The 13,378-nt window shown below is 49.2% G+C and overlaps 1 protein-coding gene across 1 annotated transcript in view; it reads left to right on the forward strand.

Moving 5' to 3' along the window:
• Positions 1-587: 587 nt before the first annotated feature.
• LOC134351450 (plakophilin-2-like) overlaps positions 588-13,378 on the forward strand; it is a 54,418-nt gene continuing 41,627 nt past the window's right edge. Inside the window, exons 1-3 of the mRNA XM_063057592.1 lie at positions 588-853; positions 5,779-5,876; positions 10,537-11,306. Of these exons, the coding sequence (XP_062913662.1) occupies positions 670-853; positions 5,779-5,876; positions 10,537-11,306 (1,052 nt within the window). The 5' untranslated portion in view covers positions 588-669. The remainder of the gene's footprint in view (positions 854-5,778; positions 5,877-10,536; positions 11,307-13,378) is intronic.

The following is a 13,378-nucleotide window of genomic DNA, read 5'->3' on the forward strand; positions in this document are numbered from 1 at the left end:
CAACCTGGGTGAAGACACCTTTACCTGCTGACTCCGAACTCCGATTGGCCACTATTCTTGGTATTATATAATTATTACTGAGAACACTAGTTGCGAAGTCTTTGACAGTGAATCATAGGTTGTGGAATCAATTCAGTGTTGAGGTGAGTGAAGTTATCCACGCTGGTTCAGGAACCTGATGGTTGTAGGGTAATAACTGTTCCCGAACCTGGTGGTGTGGGACCTGATAGTTGATGGGTAATAACTGCTCCTGAACTTGGTGGTGTGGGACCTGAGGGGCAACATCTTCACCCAAAGGGTGGTCAGTATGTGGAACGAGCTGCCAGAGGAAGTGACCAGGGCAAATATATTAACAACATTTGAAAAAACAATCCTGGACAGGTACACGGATAGGAAAGGTTGATATGGGCCTAGCACAGGTAAATGGGACTTGCTCAGAGGGGGTGTATTGGTCAGCATGGACTAGTGGGCAGAAAGGTCTGCAGCTATCCCCTGCGAATACGATAGGAGGGGCCTGTTCCAGCCCAGTTTCCGGACACGGAGAGATCCTGGCCGCGGCTGTAGGTGTGTCTAAGGACAGCGAGGTGTGACGAAGGTTGGGCTGCGGGATATATCCGGGGCGGGCCAGTCGACCGCACACTCGCCTTTCTTTCCCAGCCCGTACCCGCCATGGACGCGTCCCCGGGCGGCTTCATCCGCACCGCGCTAGCCCGGCCGTCGCTCAGTCGCGACTCCAGCCTCGCCGTGCCGCCCGACGAGCACCTACGGCGCGCCGGACTCCAGTCCGCTGACAGGGACCACCGGCTCCGGCAGCAGCTCAGCCTGGTCCTGGCCCGGAGGGAGACCGCGACAGGTGAGGATCGGGGAGGGGCGGACAGGTAACGGGGAGAGAGCAGGTAACCGGAAGAGGTGAGGGGAGAGCAGGTAACCGGGACAGGTAACTGGGGGAGGGAAGAACAGGTAAGTGGGTACAGGTAAAGGGGGAGAGAGGAAGTAAGCAGGTACAGGTAAAGGGGAGAGAGCAGGTACAGGTAAAGGGGGAGAGAGCAGGTACAGGTAAAGGGAGAGAGCAGGTAAGCGGGTACAGGTAAAGGGGGAGAGAGCAGATAAGCAGGTACAAATAAAGGGGGAGAGAGCAGGTAAGTGGGTACAGGTAATTGGGGGAGGAGGAGGAGAACCTGTAACTGGGGACAGTTAATCAGGGGAGGGAGAACAGGTAACTGGGGGAGGGGTGGGGAGGGGAGAGCAGGTAGCTGGGGGAGGGGCAGGGAGGGGAGAGCAGGTAACTGGGGGAGAAGAGGGGAAAGCAGGTAACCGGAGACAGATAAGTGGGGAGGGGAGAGGAGAGCCAGTAACCATGGAAAAGGAGGGTAGGTAACTGGGGAAGGAGAGAGCAGGTAATCGGGGACAGGTAAGTTGGGAAGGGAAAAGGAGAACAGGTAATCAGGAACAGGTAATAGGGGAGGGGAGAGCTGGTAACCAGGGACAGGTAACGGGGGAGGGGAGAGCTGGTAACCAGGGACAGGTATCTAGGGGAGGGGAGAATAGGAATGGGGGGAGATGAAGCAGGTCACCAGGGTGGAGAAGGAAGATCAGGTATCTGAGGGGGGAAGCAGGTAACAGGGGAAGATGAAACAGGTATTTGGGGGAGGGGAGGGCAGGTATTTGGGGACAGGTAACTGGATACAGGTAACTGGTGGAAGGGAGAACCTGTAACTGGGAGAGGGGAGTGGGAGCTGCTAACTGGGGGAGAGGAGGGGAGAGCAGGTAATTGGGGACAAGTAACTGGGTACAGGTAACTGGTGGAAGGGAGAGTCTGTTACCAGAGGAAGGGGGGGGTCAGGTAATTAGGGATAGGTAATCAGGGAAGGGGAGGCGAGAGCAGGTAACTGGTGTAGGGGCAGGGAGAGCAGGTAACCCAGGGGACGGAAGGGGAAAGCATGTAGCCCATGATATAACCTGAGGGAGTCGGAACCCAGAACCGGTCAGTAGGTAACAGGGTGCAGATAACTAGAACATGCAACTGAGGGGGGTGGAGAGGGAAAGGGAGGTCAGATAACCTGGGATAGGTAACTGGGAGCAGGTAATGTGTGAGAGGAAGGGACAACAGGTAACCAGTGGTGTAGGTAACCAGATGAGAGTCAGGTCCTTGGACACATCATCAAGAAAGTAGGGGCAGGTAACTGGTGGAATGGGCAGGTAATGGGGGATGGGTGGACAGATTAACAGGTAACCTGCTTAAGTGCAGACAGGTACCCTGCAAATCGATGGTGAAGTAACTGGTGAACAGGTAGTGGTGATGGTGCAGACAGGTGGGTAGTTAATCCTGGGGAGGTGTGGACATGTATCCTGTGGAGGGGCATTCAGGTAACTGGGGTCAGGTTGATAGGCAACCTGGGGGTGAGGTGGACAGGTAGGCAGGGATAAATTATCCAAGGAGGGATGACAGGGAGGGTGAGGGCAGGTGTTGAACGGTGAATGGGTGAGAGGACTGGTTATCTGTCCAGGTAGGTGGGAAGGGGAGTTGGTACCTGTTGGGTCGGGTCTGCAGGTGGGTGGGATGCGGTTACCCAGGTGAGTGGTAATCCTCTTGGGCGACAATGAGTCTTCTGGATGAACATAGTGGGTCATAGAGTCATCGAGCACTGCAGCATAGAAACTGAAACAAGCCTTTTGCCCCATTTAGTCTGTGCTGAACTGTTATTCCGTCTAGTCCGAACGACCCGTAGCTGGACCGTAGCTCTAAGAACCCCTCCCATCCGTGTACCCATTCAAATTTCTCTGAAGTGTTGAAATTGAACCCATGTCCACCTCTTCTGCTGGCAGCTCGTTCCACCCGCTGAGTGAAGAGGTATCAAGCAGCATCTGGTGCAAGAAGGGTGACTGGACAATATGATGATTTAGGGTTTTGAACCATGACATTGTCAGTTCCAGGAACTGCAGTCTCAGGTGTGGTAGTAATTCTGACTAACAGCCAGGGCCTGGATCAGCACCTGTATGGTTCTTCAGGTGAATAGGCCATTCAATCCATCCAGTCTGCTCTGCGATTTTGGCATGGCTGATATATTAACCCTCTTGACCCCATTCTCCTGCCTTCTCCCCATAATCTTTGATGCCCTGACTAATCAAGAACCTATCAACCTCCACTTCAAATATACCCAATGGTTTGGCCTCCACAGCCGTCCGTGGCAATGAATCCACCACCCCTTGGCTAAAGAAAATCCTCCACATCCCTGTTCTAAATGGATATCCCTCTGTTCTGAGGCTGTGCCCTTTGGTCCTAGACTCCCCACCATAGGAAACATCCTCTCCGCATCCATTCTATCCAGGCCTTTCAACGTTCAATAGGTTTCAATGAGACTCTTAGATAGACACTTGGATGATAGAAAAATGGAGGGTTATGGAGGAGCGAAAGGTTGGCGCGTGGCCAAGTGGTTAAGGCGTCAGTCTAGTGATCTGAAGGTTGCTAGTTTGAGCCTCAGCTGCAGCAGCGTGTTGTGTCCTTGAGCAAGGCACTTAACCACGACAACACCAGTGCCAAGCTGTATCGGCCCTATTGCCTTTCCCTTGGACAACATCGGTGGCTTGGAGAGGGGAGACTTGCAGCACGGGCAACTGCCAGTCTTCCATACAATCTTGCCCAAGCCTGCACCCTGGAAAACTTCCAAGGCCCAATTTCATGGTCTCACGGATGCCTATATGGAGGAGGGAAAGGCTAGATTGATCTTGGAGTATGTAGGTTAAAAGGTAGGCACAACATCGTGAGCCAAAGGGTATGTCACTGATTATTGATTGCTGTTAAAACAGCTGCCAACATTGTGCAATGTGTGTGTTGTGTTCTGCTGACTTCGCAGTTCAGAGGTGAAGCTCAAGCTATGAAATGAATTGCAGAGTGGAGTTTCCCACAGTAGATAGAGCAGGCTGAAGACCACCTCTTAACAATCCCTCCGCCATCAGGTTTCTGAACAGTCCATGTTCTCTACCTCTAATCCAATCCCCTCCTCTTCTCCTTGTCTTATCTAACATCTACAACTTGTACTCCTTCCCTCTCTCCCCACTTTACTCTGGCCTCACCCCCCCCTTCCTTTCCAATCCTGAAGGGTCTCTACCCATACATCGACTGTTCTTTCCTCTCCATAGATGCCGCTTGACCTGATGAGTTTCTCCAGCATTTTGTGTCCCACCAATTCCATACCATCTTGTATACTGAAAGGTGAACTCTGTCTACCTTATCCTGGCCCCTGCACTAGTTGCACTCTCTCCGTAACTGCAACACTAAATTCTACGTACTGTTTTCCTTCATACTACCTCTATGTACTGATGTATGGGGTGATGTGCTGTATCTAGATGGCATGTAAAAAAAACTTTGTGTATCTCAATACAAGTGTCACTCACAAGCCATTACCAACAGGTGACAGTGTCAAGAAAGCAGATTTAGAGATTAGTTTTGTCATGTGCTTTGAACTGTGGAAACGTACAGTGAAATCTATCATTTGCATCATTGAGCAACACAATTTGAGGATGTGCTGGGGCTGACTGCAAGCGTGACCGTGCTTCTGGCATCAACGTAGTGTTCCCACAACTTGCCCTTACTAACCCGTGTGTCTTTGGAATGTGGGTAGAAACCAGGAAGCCCACGTGGTGAAGGGGAGAACTTAAAATGATGACACTGTCGTGTCGCGACTGCCAGGATTATGATTGGGGTTTGATTGCAAGAACTGTCTGTTAGGAGTTTGTATGTTCTCCCTGTGACTGCGTGGGTTTCCTCTGGCTACTCCAAACAGTTCAAAAGGCATACGGCTAGGGTTCGGGTTAGTGGGTTGTGGGTTGTGGGCATGCTGTGTTGCCACTGGAAACATAGTGACACTTACAGAATATCCGCCAATTTGATTTGACCCAAACAAGGTGTTTCACTGAATGTTTGGATGTACATGTGACATGTGGTTCAGATTAATATCAGGGAATATATACAGTGTACAACCTGAATTCTTACTCTTCACAGACATCCACGAAAGAGAGGAAAAAATCCCAAAGAATGAATGACAGAAAATGTTAGAACCCCAAATATGCCCTCCCCCTCCCACAAACAAGTAGCAGCAAAAGAATCATACCTCCCCCCCATTTTGCTCCAGCAAAAAGCATCAATCCTCCCACATACCATGCAAGCAACAGCAAAGCCCCCAAGGGGACCATGATGTAGAGTCCATCAAAAACCCCTGACTGTCCCAACACTTTGACATCTCAGACAGGCTCTCTTTCTGTAGTAAGGGGGAGAGAGAGACAGTGCTCCTGCAGCAAATGAGAGGGAGACCAGCAGCTCGCTGTTTTGATGTTATAATCTGCTGCGTCATTTATTTTCTTGAGTCCACCTGACTCGGGGGTCTTCTTTCAAGCAGCATACACTGTTTCGATGTTTCAACCCCCTGGATGCTTCGATCAGCAACACTGGCGAGGAATCGGGTTGTCCACAGGGCCGCACCCCAAAGGCGCACATCTTCCAGGCCGCATCTGAGTTATTGAAAACGCCATGCTGCTCGGCGCGTTCCGAGAGCGAGGACCTGCTGCCATAAAGAAAAGCAGTTTGAGTGCAGCTGTAGATCACAGACTCCAACAGGACCCTATCCACCTTGGGCAGAAAGAAAAAGGGCAAATAAATGTAACTTTGAATTCCTTACAGCAGCAGGGTGCATGGAAGCCGGGCCACGGCTGACTGCCGTACTGCGGTGCCACTGTGCAGGGTTCTGTACCAGGCTGCTCATCTGCCTTTTTCAATTGCAGGTAGTCTTCAGCAAGCTCTGCCTGATTACCAGAAAACTGTGTCGTCTCTTGACCGCTTCACAATCCCACTGCCAGGCAGCAGCTACAGCTTATCCAAGGTATGTCACTGATTATTGAAGATCAAATGAAATATCAGCAGAATCAGGACTTCCGGCCCACTGGGTGGGTTCCACATTCCACCATGGCTGATTTACTTTCCCTCTCAACCCCGCTCTCCTACCTTCTCTCAATAACCTTTGACACCCTGACTAATCAAGAACCTATCAACCTCCGCTTTAAATATACCGAATGACTTGGCCTCCACAGCCGCCTGTGCCAATGACTTCCACAGATGCACCACCACCTGGCTAAAGAAATTCCTCCTCATCTCTGTTCTAAAAGATGTTCCTATATTCTGATGCTGTGCCCTCTGGTTCTGGACTCCCCCAGTAAAGGAAACATCTTCTCCACGTCCATGCTATCTCAGCCTTTCAATATTCAATAGGCTTCAATGAGGTCCCCCCGCCCCCATTCAGCTAAAATCTAGTGAGTACAGGCCCAGAACCATCAAACGCTCCTCAATCCTGGGATCATTCTCACAAACTTCCTCAGGACCCTCTCCAATGCCAGCACATCCCTTCCTAGACAAGAGTCCCAAAACCGCTTACAATACTCAAGGGTGGTCTGACCAATGCCTTATGAAGCCTCAGCATTACATCCTTGCTTTTATATTCTAGTCCTCTCCAAATGAATGCCAACATTGCACTTACTCACCACCAACTCAACCTGCAATTTAATCTCTAGGGAATGCTATGCAAGGACTCCCAAATCCCTTTAGATCACTGATTTCTGAATTTTCTCCCCATTTAGAAAACAGAATCAGGTTTATTATCACCAGCATGTGTCGTGAAATTTGCTAACTTAGCAGCAGCAGTTCAATGCAATACATAATATAGAAGAAGAAACAAAGAAATAATAAATCAATTACAGTATACATATAATGAGTAGATTAAAAATTGTGCAAAAACAGAAATAATACATATTAAGAAAGTGAGGTAGTGTTTATACCTTTATTCCTTCTACCAAACTGCATGACCGTATCCTATGTTCTGTCTGCCATTCTGTGTCCATTCTCCCAATCTGTCGCAGTCTTTCTGCACGCTCCCTGCTTCCTCAGCACCACCTGCCCCTCCACCTATCTTTGTACCTTCTGTAAACTTGGCCACGAATCCATCAAAAGCAGCGGTTCTAATACCAGCCTCTCCAGAGCAGTTATCTTGACTGAAAGGAAGGCATGATCTCGTGTTATTACAGGACTGGTTTAAGGGGTGAAGGGCCTCATCCAGGTGTGGTATGCCGAATTATAAACTTTACTCTCTTAACTCTGCATCTGTAGAGACTGCCTGCCCTTTCCAGTACAGTGAGCATGCGGAGCGTGGGATGGAGAACACAGTCGTCTCCAGTTGAGCCCTTTAGCGGAGGACACTGACACTTGTTATGACAGGGTTAAGGCGATAACTTGTGCACACAAGATCTCGGCATGTTTCATCTCTCCTCTCCACAGACAGGTTTAGCCATGACACCTTTAGTGCAGCAGTCCCTCAGGACCGCCTGGATTGAGTTCCAGCATCTGGCACAGCTCAAAGATGAAAGAGCTTGCTACTTTCATTTCCACAGACCCGACCAGTTCCCCTCCACCACTATCCTCCTCCCTCTGCTGGAACTGACGCTCACCCTCAACAATTTCCCTTTCTGTTCCTCCCACTTTCTCTAAATGTCAACTGTTTGTTCCCCTCCATAGATGCTGCCTGGCCTGCTGAGTTCCTTCAGCATTTTGTATGTGTTGTTCTGGATTTGCAGCACCTGTAGAACTGCTCCTGTTTACCATTGAGCCTGTGTTTGTTTAGTGCCGAAATTACCAGTACAGAGGAACATTCATTTGTTATGTGTCATATCATATGACGTGGACGATCACAGTCTTTCCACGACCATGATTGTCCTTGGCAAATTTTTCTACAGAAGTGGTTTGCCATTGCCTTCTTCTGGGCAGCGTCTTTCCAAGACGGGTGACCCCAGCCATTATCAATACTTTTCAGAGACTGTCTGCCTGGCATCAGTGGTCGCATAACCAGGACTTGTGATGTGCACCAACTGCTCATATGACCATCCACCACCTGCTCTCAGGGCTTCACGTGACCCTGATCAGGGGGCTAAGCAGGTGCTACACCTTGCCCAAGGGTGACCCTCAGGCTAGCGGAGGGAAGGAAAGGGTGACCCACAGGCTAGCGGAGGGAAGGAAAGGGTGACCCGCAGGCTAGCGGAGGGAAGGAAAGGGTGACCCGCGGGCTAGCGGAGGGAAGGAGCATCTTGCACCTCCTTTTGTAGAGACTCTTCTGCACTTCACTACCCATACAGACGAACGAAAGTGTTCATTATTCCCATTGCCCTGCGGAGTAACGTGAAGCAGCTTAGGCCTCAGGAGTTCAGAGTTCAACTCCGGCACCCTCTGTAGGAAAGCTTTTATGTTTGTTCTCTCCCTTGTGCAGATGCATTCCTCCGGGTGCTCCGGTTTCCCCCCGCAGTCCAAGTGCGTACCGTTTGGTCATTGTAAATGGTCCTGTGGTGAGGCCGGGGTTAAATCAGGGGTTGCTGGGTGGTGCGACTGGAAGCGCCTGAAGGGCCTGTTCTGCGTTGTCAGTGTAAATAAATAAAACGAAGATGACTCAGCCTCACCCTGGCCAAGCCTGTGGAGGCACAGGTGTCTTTATACAAATCTGCACCACTGGCTAGCCGGAGGGATTCTCTGAGACAGTCTGGTGTCAGATTGCTGGTTCTGAAACTGAGCGCATGTGGAGCCTCTGGGAATGAGCTGGAATACTTGTTACAACACAGGATAGAGGAGAGGCCCCGAGGACAACTACTGCAATGTGAGCGAGATGGGAGTTGTGCTTGAGCCAACAAAGTGACAGGCTCTCTCAGCTCTCAGTGTGTTTGGTTTGGATGGGAGCCCACATCGGCAGCTGGGAGGGCAAGGCGAAGTCCTCGGCTGCAACCCAGAGTTTGAGGATTTCCGTGTTTATCAGCTCTGGGTTTGTAACCATAAGACATAGGGGCAGAATTACACCATTCGGCCCATCGAGTCTGCTCAGCCATTCCATCGTGACTGGTTATCCCTCACAACTCCATTCTCCTGCCTCTCCCCGTAACTTCAGGTGCCCTGAAAAATCAAGAGGTTATCAACCTCTTAAATATACTCAATGACTTGGCCTCCACATCCAAAGGTGACAATGAATTCCAAAGATTCATCACCCTCTGGGTAAAGAAATTCTTCCTCATCTCTGTTCTAAATAAACATCCTTCTGGTCTTAGACTCCCCCTCCATAGGAAACATCCTCTCCACATCCACTCTATCGAGGCCTTTCAACATTCGGTAGGTTTCAATGAGATTTCCCTCATTCTTCGAAACTCCAGCGAGTACAGGCCCAGAGAGGTCAAACTCCTCGTACGTTAACCCTTTCATTCCTGGAATAATTCTCAAGAACCTCGTCTGGACCCTCTCCAATGCCAGCACATCTTTTCTCAGATAAGGGGCCCAAAACTGCTCACAAGTACTCCACATCTGACCAATATCTTCTAAAGCCTCCGCATTACATCAGTACATTAAACGATAGTCTGATGTCAAGGTCTTTACTGTAGTGATTTAGTAGTCATAGTCATTCTTTATTGATCCTGGGGGAAATTGGTTTTCGTTACAGTTGCACCATAAATAATAATTAGTAATAAAACCATAAATAGTTAAATAGTAATATGTAAATTATGCCAGGAAATAAGTCCAGGACCAGGCTATTGACTCAGGGTGTCTGACCCTCCAAGGGAGGAGTTGTAAAGTTTGATGGCCACAGGCAGGAATGACTTCCTATGACGCTCTGTGTTGCATCTCGGTGGAATGAGTCTCTGGCTGAATGTACTCCTGTGCCCACCCAGTACATTATGTAGTGGATGGGAGACATTGTCCAAGATGGTATGCAACTTGGACAGCATCCTCTTTTCAGACACCACCGTCAGAGAGTCCAGTTCCATCCCCACAACATCACTGGCCTTACGAATGAGTTTGTTGATTCTGTTGGTGTCTGTTGCCCCAGCACACAACAGCAAACATGATCGCACTGGCCACCACAGACTCAGTACAGCACAGCACAGATATCAGAGCTATGATTACAAAGACCAAGTTACTGGAGGTCATTGGAAATTAATTTCACTCGAACTGAGTCAGCCAGTGAATCCCACGGTAACCAGGCAGAACAGTGTCTCTGAGCAATATCCCACCATCTCAGATTAACTTGTGATACAATCGGTCAGGCGAACTCTGACCTCATCCAACGGGCTCATCTCATGGGGAAGGCTGGTAATATTCAATGAGGGCCTGTGGGCCTGGGTCTAACTCAGGAGTGAGAGGGTGTGGAGACTCCAGACCAGACCAAACCTACCCAGCCATTGTTAGACTATTGAATGGTTCCCCCCCTAGGATGATAAGATCAACCTTTGACCTCACAATCTACCTCGTAATAACCTTGACCCTATCGTGTACCTGCACTGCACTTTTTCTGTAGCTGTCCACTTTATTCTGCATTCTGTTGTTATTTTACCTTGTTCTACCTCAATGCACTGTGCATTAAAGTATGCACGACATGTTTTTCATTGTACCTCAGTAAATGACAATATTAAACCAATTCCAATTCTGATTCCAGTACTGAGACAGGTTTCCTCTTTCCCTGACAGCACCAGCATTCCGTGAGATATGGAGCGAAGCCGGGTCAGAGCAGGCAGGCCCTTCAGTTCTCCTCCGAGACGAGGAGGTTCCAGACCCAGGGGCTGCAGAGTCATGCCACCAGACCTTCCTACAGGATTGAGGTTGCTGTTGATGACAGCCCTGTCATGGTGCGCAATTGGCTGCGGAGGGGACCCAGCTGTCGCAGTGAGAGGTCCAGAGAGAGAATCCGGGCACTGAGTTGCCGGCAGCGCAGCCCTTCTGCCGGCTGGGTAAGCAATGCCAGGCTTTCCTCGGGGCACCTCTCCAGGCGCCGGCGGTCAGAAACCAGCAGCTTTTGCGTTCCACCCCTGATCCGCAGGTCTCTGTCCCACTCGGCCCAGTGGCAGGTCAGACCGATGCCCGAAGACCCTTCAAGCCCTGACAGTGTTTTCCTTCATGATTTCCCCATGGATTGCTTCATGCGACAGCACTCCAGCGTCAGCCAAACCAAGAGCAGCAGTATCAGGAGGCACCACAGCAGCTCCCTAGTGCAGCAGCTTCAGGGGGTGTCACTGACTAACGGTGGAGATTCACAAAGCAGGCCGGAGCCTGTGGTGTGCAAGTACAACTGGAACCAAGTCTCAGTCCAGACCAGCGACGCCACTGCTGACACCGGTGCAGTCACCCAGGAGTTAATTCTACCGGAGACTTCCGCACTTCAAGCCCAGAGCATCGGTAGTACCTCGGCCTCTCGAGAAGACCACGAAACACAAGGGACGCAGCCCAGTGTTTCTGCAAGGTAAGGCTGAAATTACTGTCGCAGAACAATACAACACAGTACAGGCCCTTCAGCCCATGATCTTGTGCCAACCTACTCTTAAGATCAATCTCACCCTTCCGTCCTACAGATCCCTCCATTCCTTTGTCATCCACGTGCCTGTCTTAGGGCCTGTGTCCGTACCTCCCGAGAGTGACTGCACAAGTAAACAGGACAGTAGAGAAAGGCGTATGACCTGCTTAGTGAAATATAAGAGACAGGAAGTGATGTTACACCTGTGGTACGTTTTGGTTCTGGAGTATTACCTGAGTTCTGTGCTCGTAGAGGGACAAGAAGGCCAAGTGCCCATCAAAGCTCAAAGTATATTTATTATCAAAGTCACCGTATACAACCCTGAGATTCATTTTCTTGCTAGCATACTCAATAAATCCATAACCATGACAGAGCCAATGAAAGACCGCACCCTGGACATTCAACCGGTGTGCGAAAGACAACAAACCGTGCAAATGCAAAATGAAATAAATAATAATAATAATTAAATAAGCAATTAATAGCAAAAGCCGAGTTATTTTGGGGAACTGGTGTTGACTGAGTCAGAATCAGACTCGGGTTTGTCATCACTGACTTGTATGGACATGAAATTTGTTGTTTGTGGCAGCACTGCAGAGCGAAGCCGTAAACTTGCTATAAATTGGTAAAATCAAAAAATAACACCCTAAAAAGAAATAATATGGTAGCATCCTTGCATTCATGGGCCACTTAGAAATCTGACGGCGGAGGGAGAGGAGCCATTCCTTTGTTGTAGAGTGTGTGCCGTCAGGCTCCTGTACCTCCTCCCTGGTGGTAGCAATGAGAAGAGAGCATGTCCTGAATCATGGATGCTGCCTTCCTGAGGCTCTGCCTGTTGAAGATCCACTCAGTGTAGGACTAGAGCTTTACCATGGAGGCCACTCAGCCCTGTGTGTCCCTGCTGGCCAACAGTGGATGGTGTTCTGTCATTTGAGCCCTGTAGCTGGGGTCTGCTACAAAGACGGTTAAATGGAAGAAAATCCAAATACCAGGGTTACTGGAAATAACATAGAACACTACATCAGGGGTCCCCAACCTTTTTTGCACCGCAGACCCATTTAATATTGACAATATTCTTGTGGACTGGCCGACCGGGGGTGGGGTTGTTAATCGCGACCGGAATACAAGTGAAACTATAAGCCACATATACGTGGCTAATAATACACTCAATCTCGTTTCTAAGAGGGTTTATCTAACAAATTTAATATTATAAACACGCAGTGCATATCTTCCTCCCATGAATATAGTGATTAGTCAATTATAAGTCACTTAAAACTCAATAGCATCATAACATTTTAAGTAACATTTGGATATTAAACACACAGCACATATTTTCCTTGTATGAACATATAAAATCATTGCAACACACCAATATCGCTGAATCAGTGGGAGCCCTGGGCTTGTTTCCCTGCAACAACACGGTCCTATCGAGGGGTGATGGGAGACAGCGATACTTGAAGGGAGTTCCTTATGTCCAGTCTATTCCGTAATTTAGTTTTCGTTGCACTCATTGCAGAAAATCCTGCTTCACAAAGGTATGATGTTGGAAATGGAAGCAACATGGTTATTTCGTGGCTATCTCAGGATATTCAGTCGTGACTTTGATCCAGAATGCCGGCAGAGATGTTATGTCAAACGTACTTTTCAGCCCGCCGTCATTTGCAAGCTTGAGGAGTTGATCTTCTTCCCGCGCTGACATGGATGATTCACCAGGGACATTCACAAATGGGTCACGGACCCATTCCTTTGCACGTCTTGGGTCATTTGCGGTTGGGAAGTAATGCTCGATTTCTGTCGACAGTGAAGATAGGTGATCACGCACCAGCTGTGAGAAGGATGGTGCAGTCTCAGTCTCTCCCAAAATCCCAGCTAATGTTGGGAACATGTCAAATATGCCCCTGTCCACTCACTGTCCCCATATTTCCAGTTTGGCTTTGAAAGCAGACTCTTTATCTGCCAACTTGAAGACAGTTGTCATTCTCCCCTGAAGTGACAAATTGAGTTCACTGAGCAGGTTGAAGATG

The sequence above is a fragment of the Mobula hypostoma genome, chromosome 9 (genome assembly GCF_963921235.1).
Source record: "Mobula hypostoma chromosome 9, sMobHyp1.1, whole genome shotgun sequence".
Classification (NCBI taxonomy): domain Eukaryota; kingdom Metazoa; phylum Chordata; class Chondrichthyes; order Myliobatiformes; family Myliobatidae; genus Mobula; species Mobula hypostoma.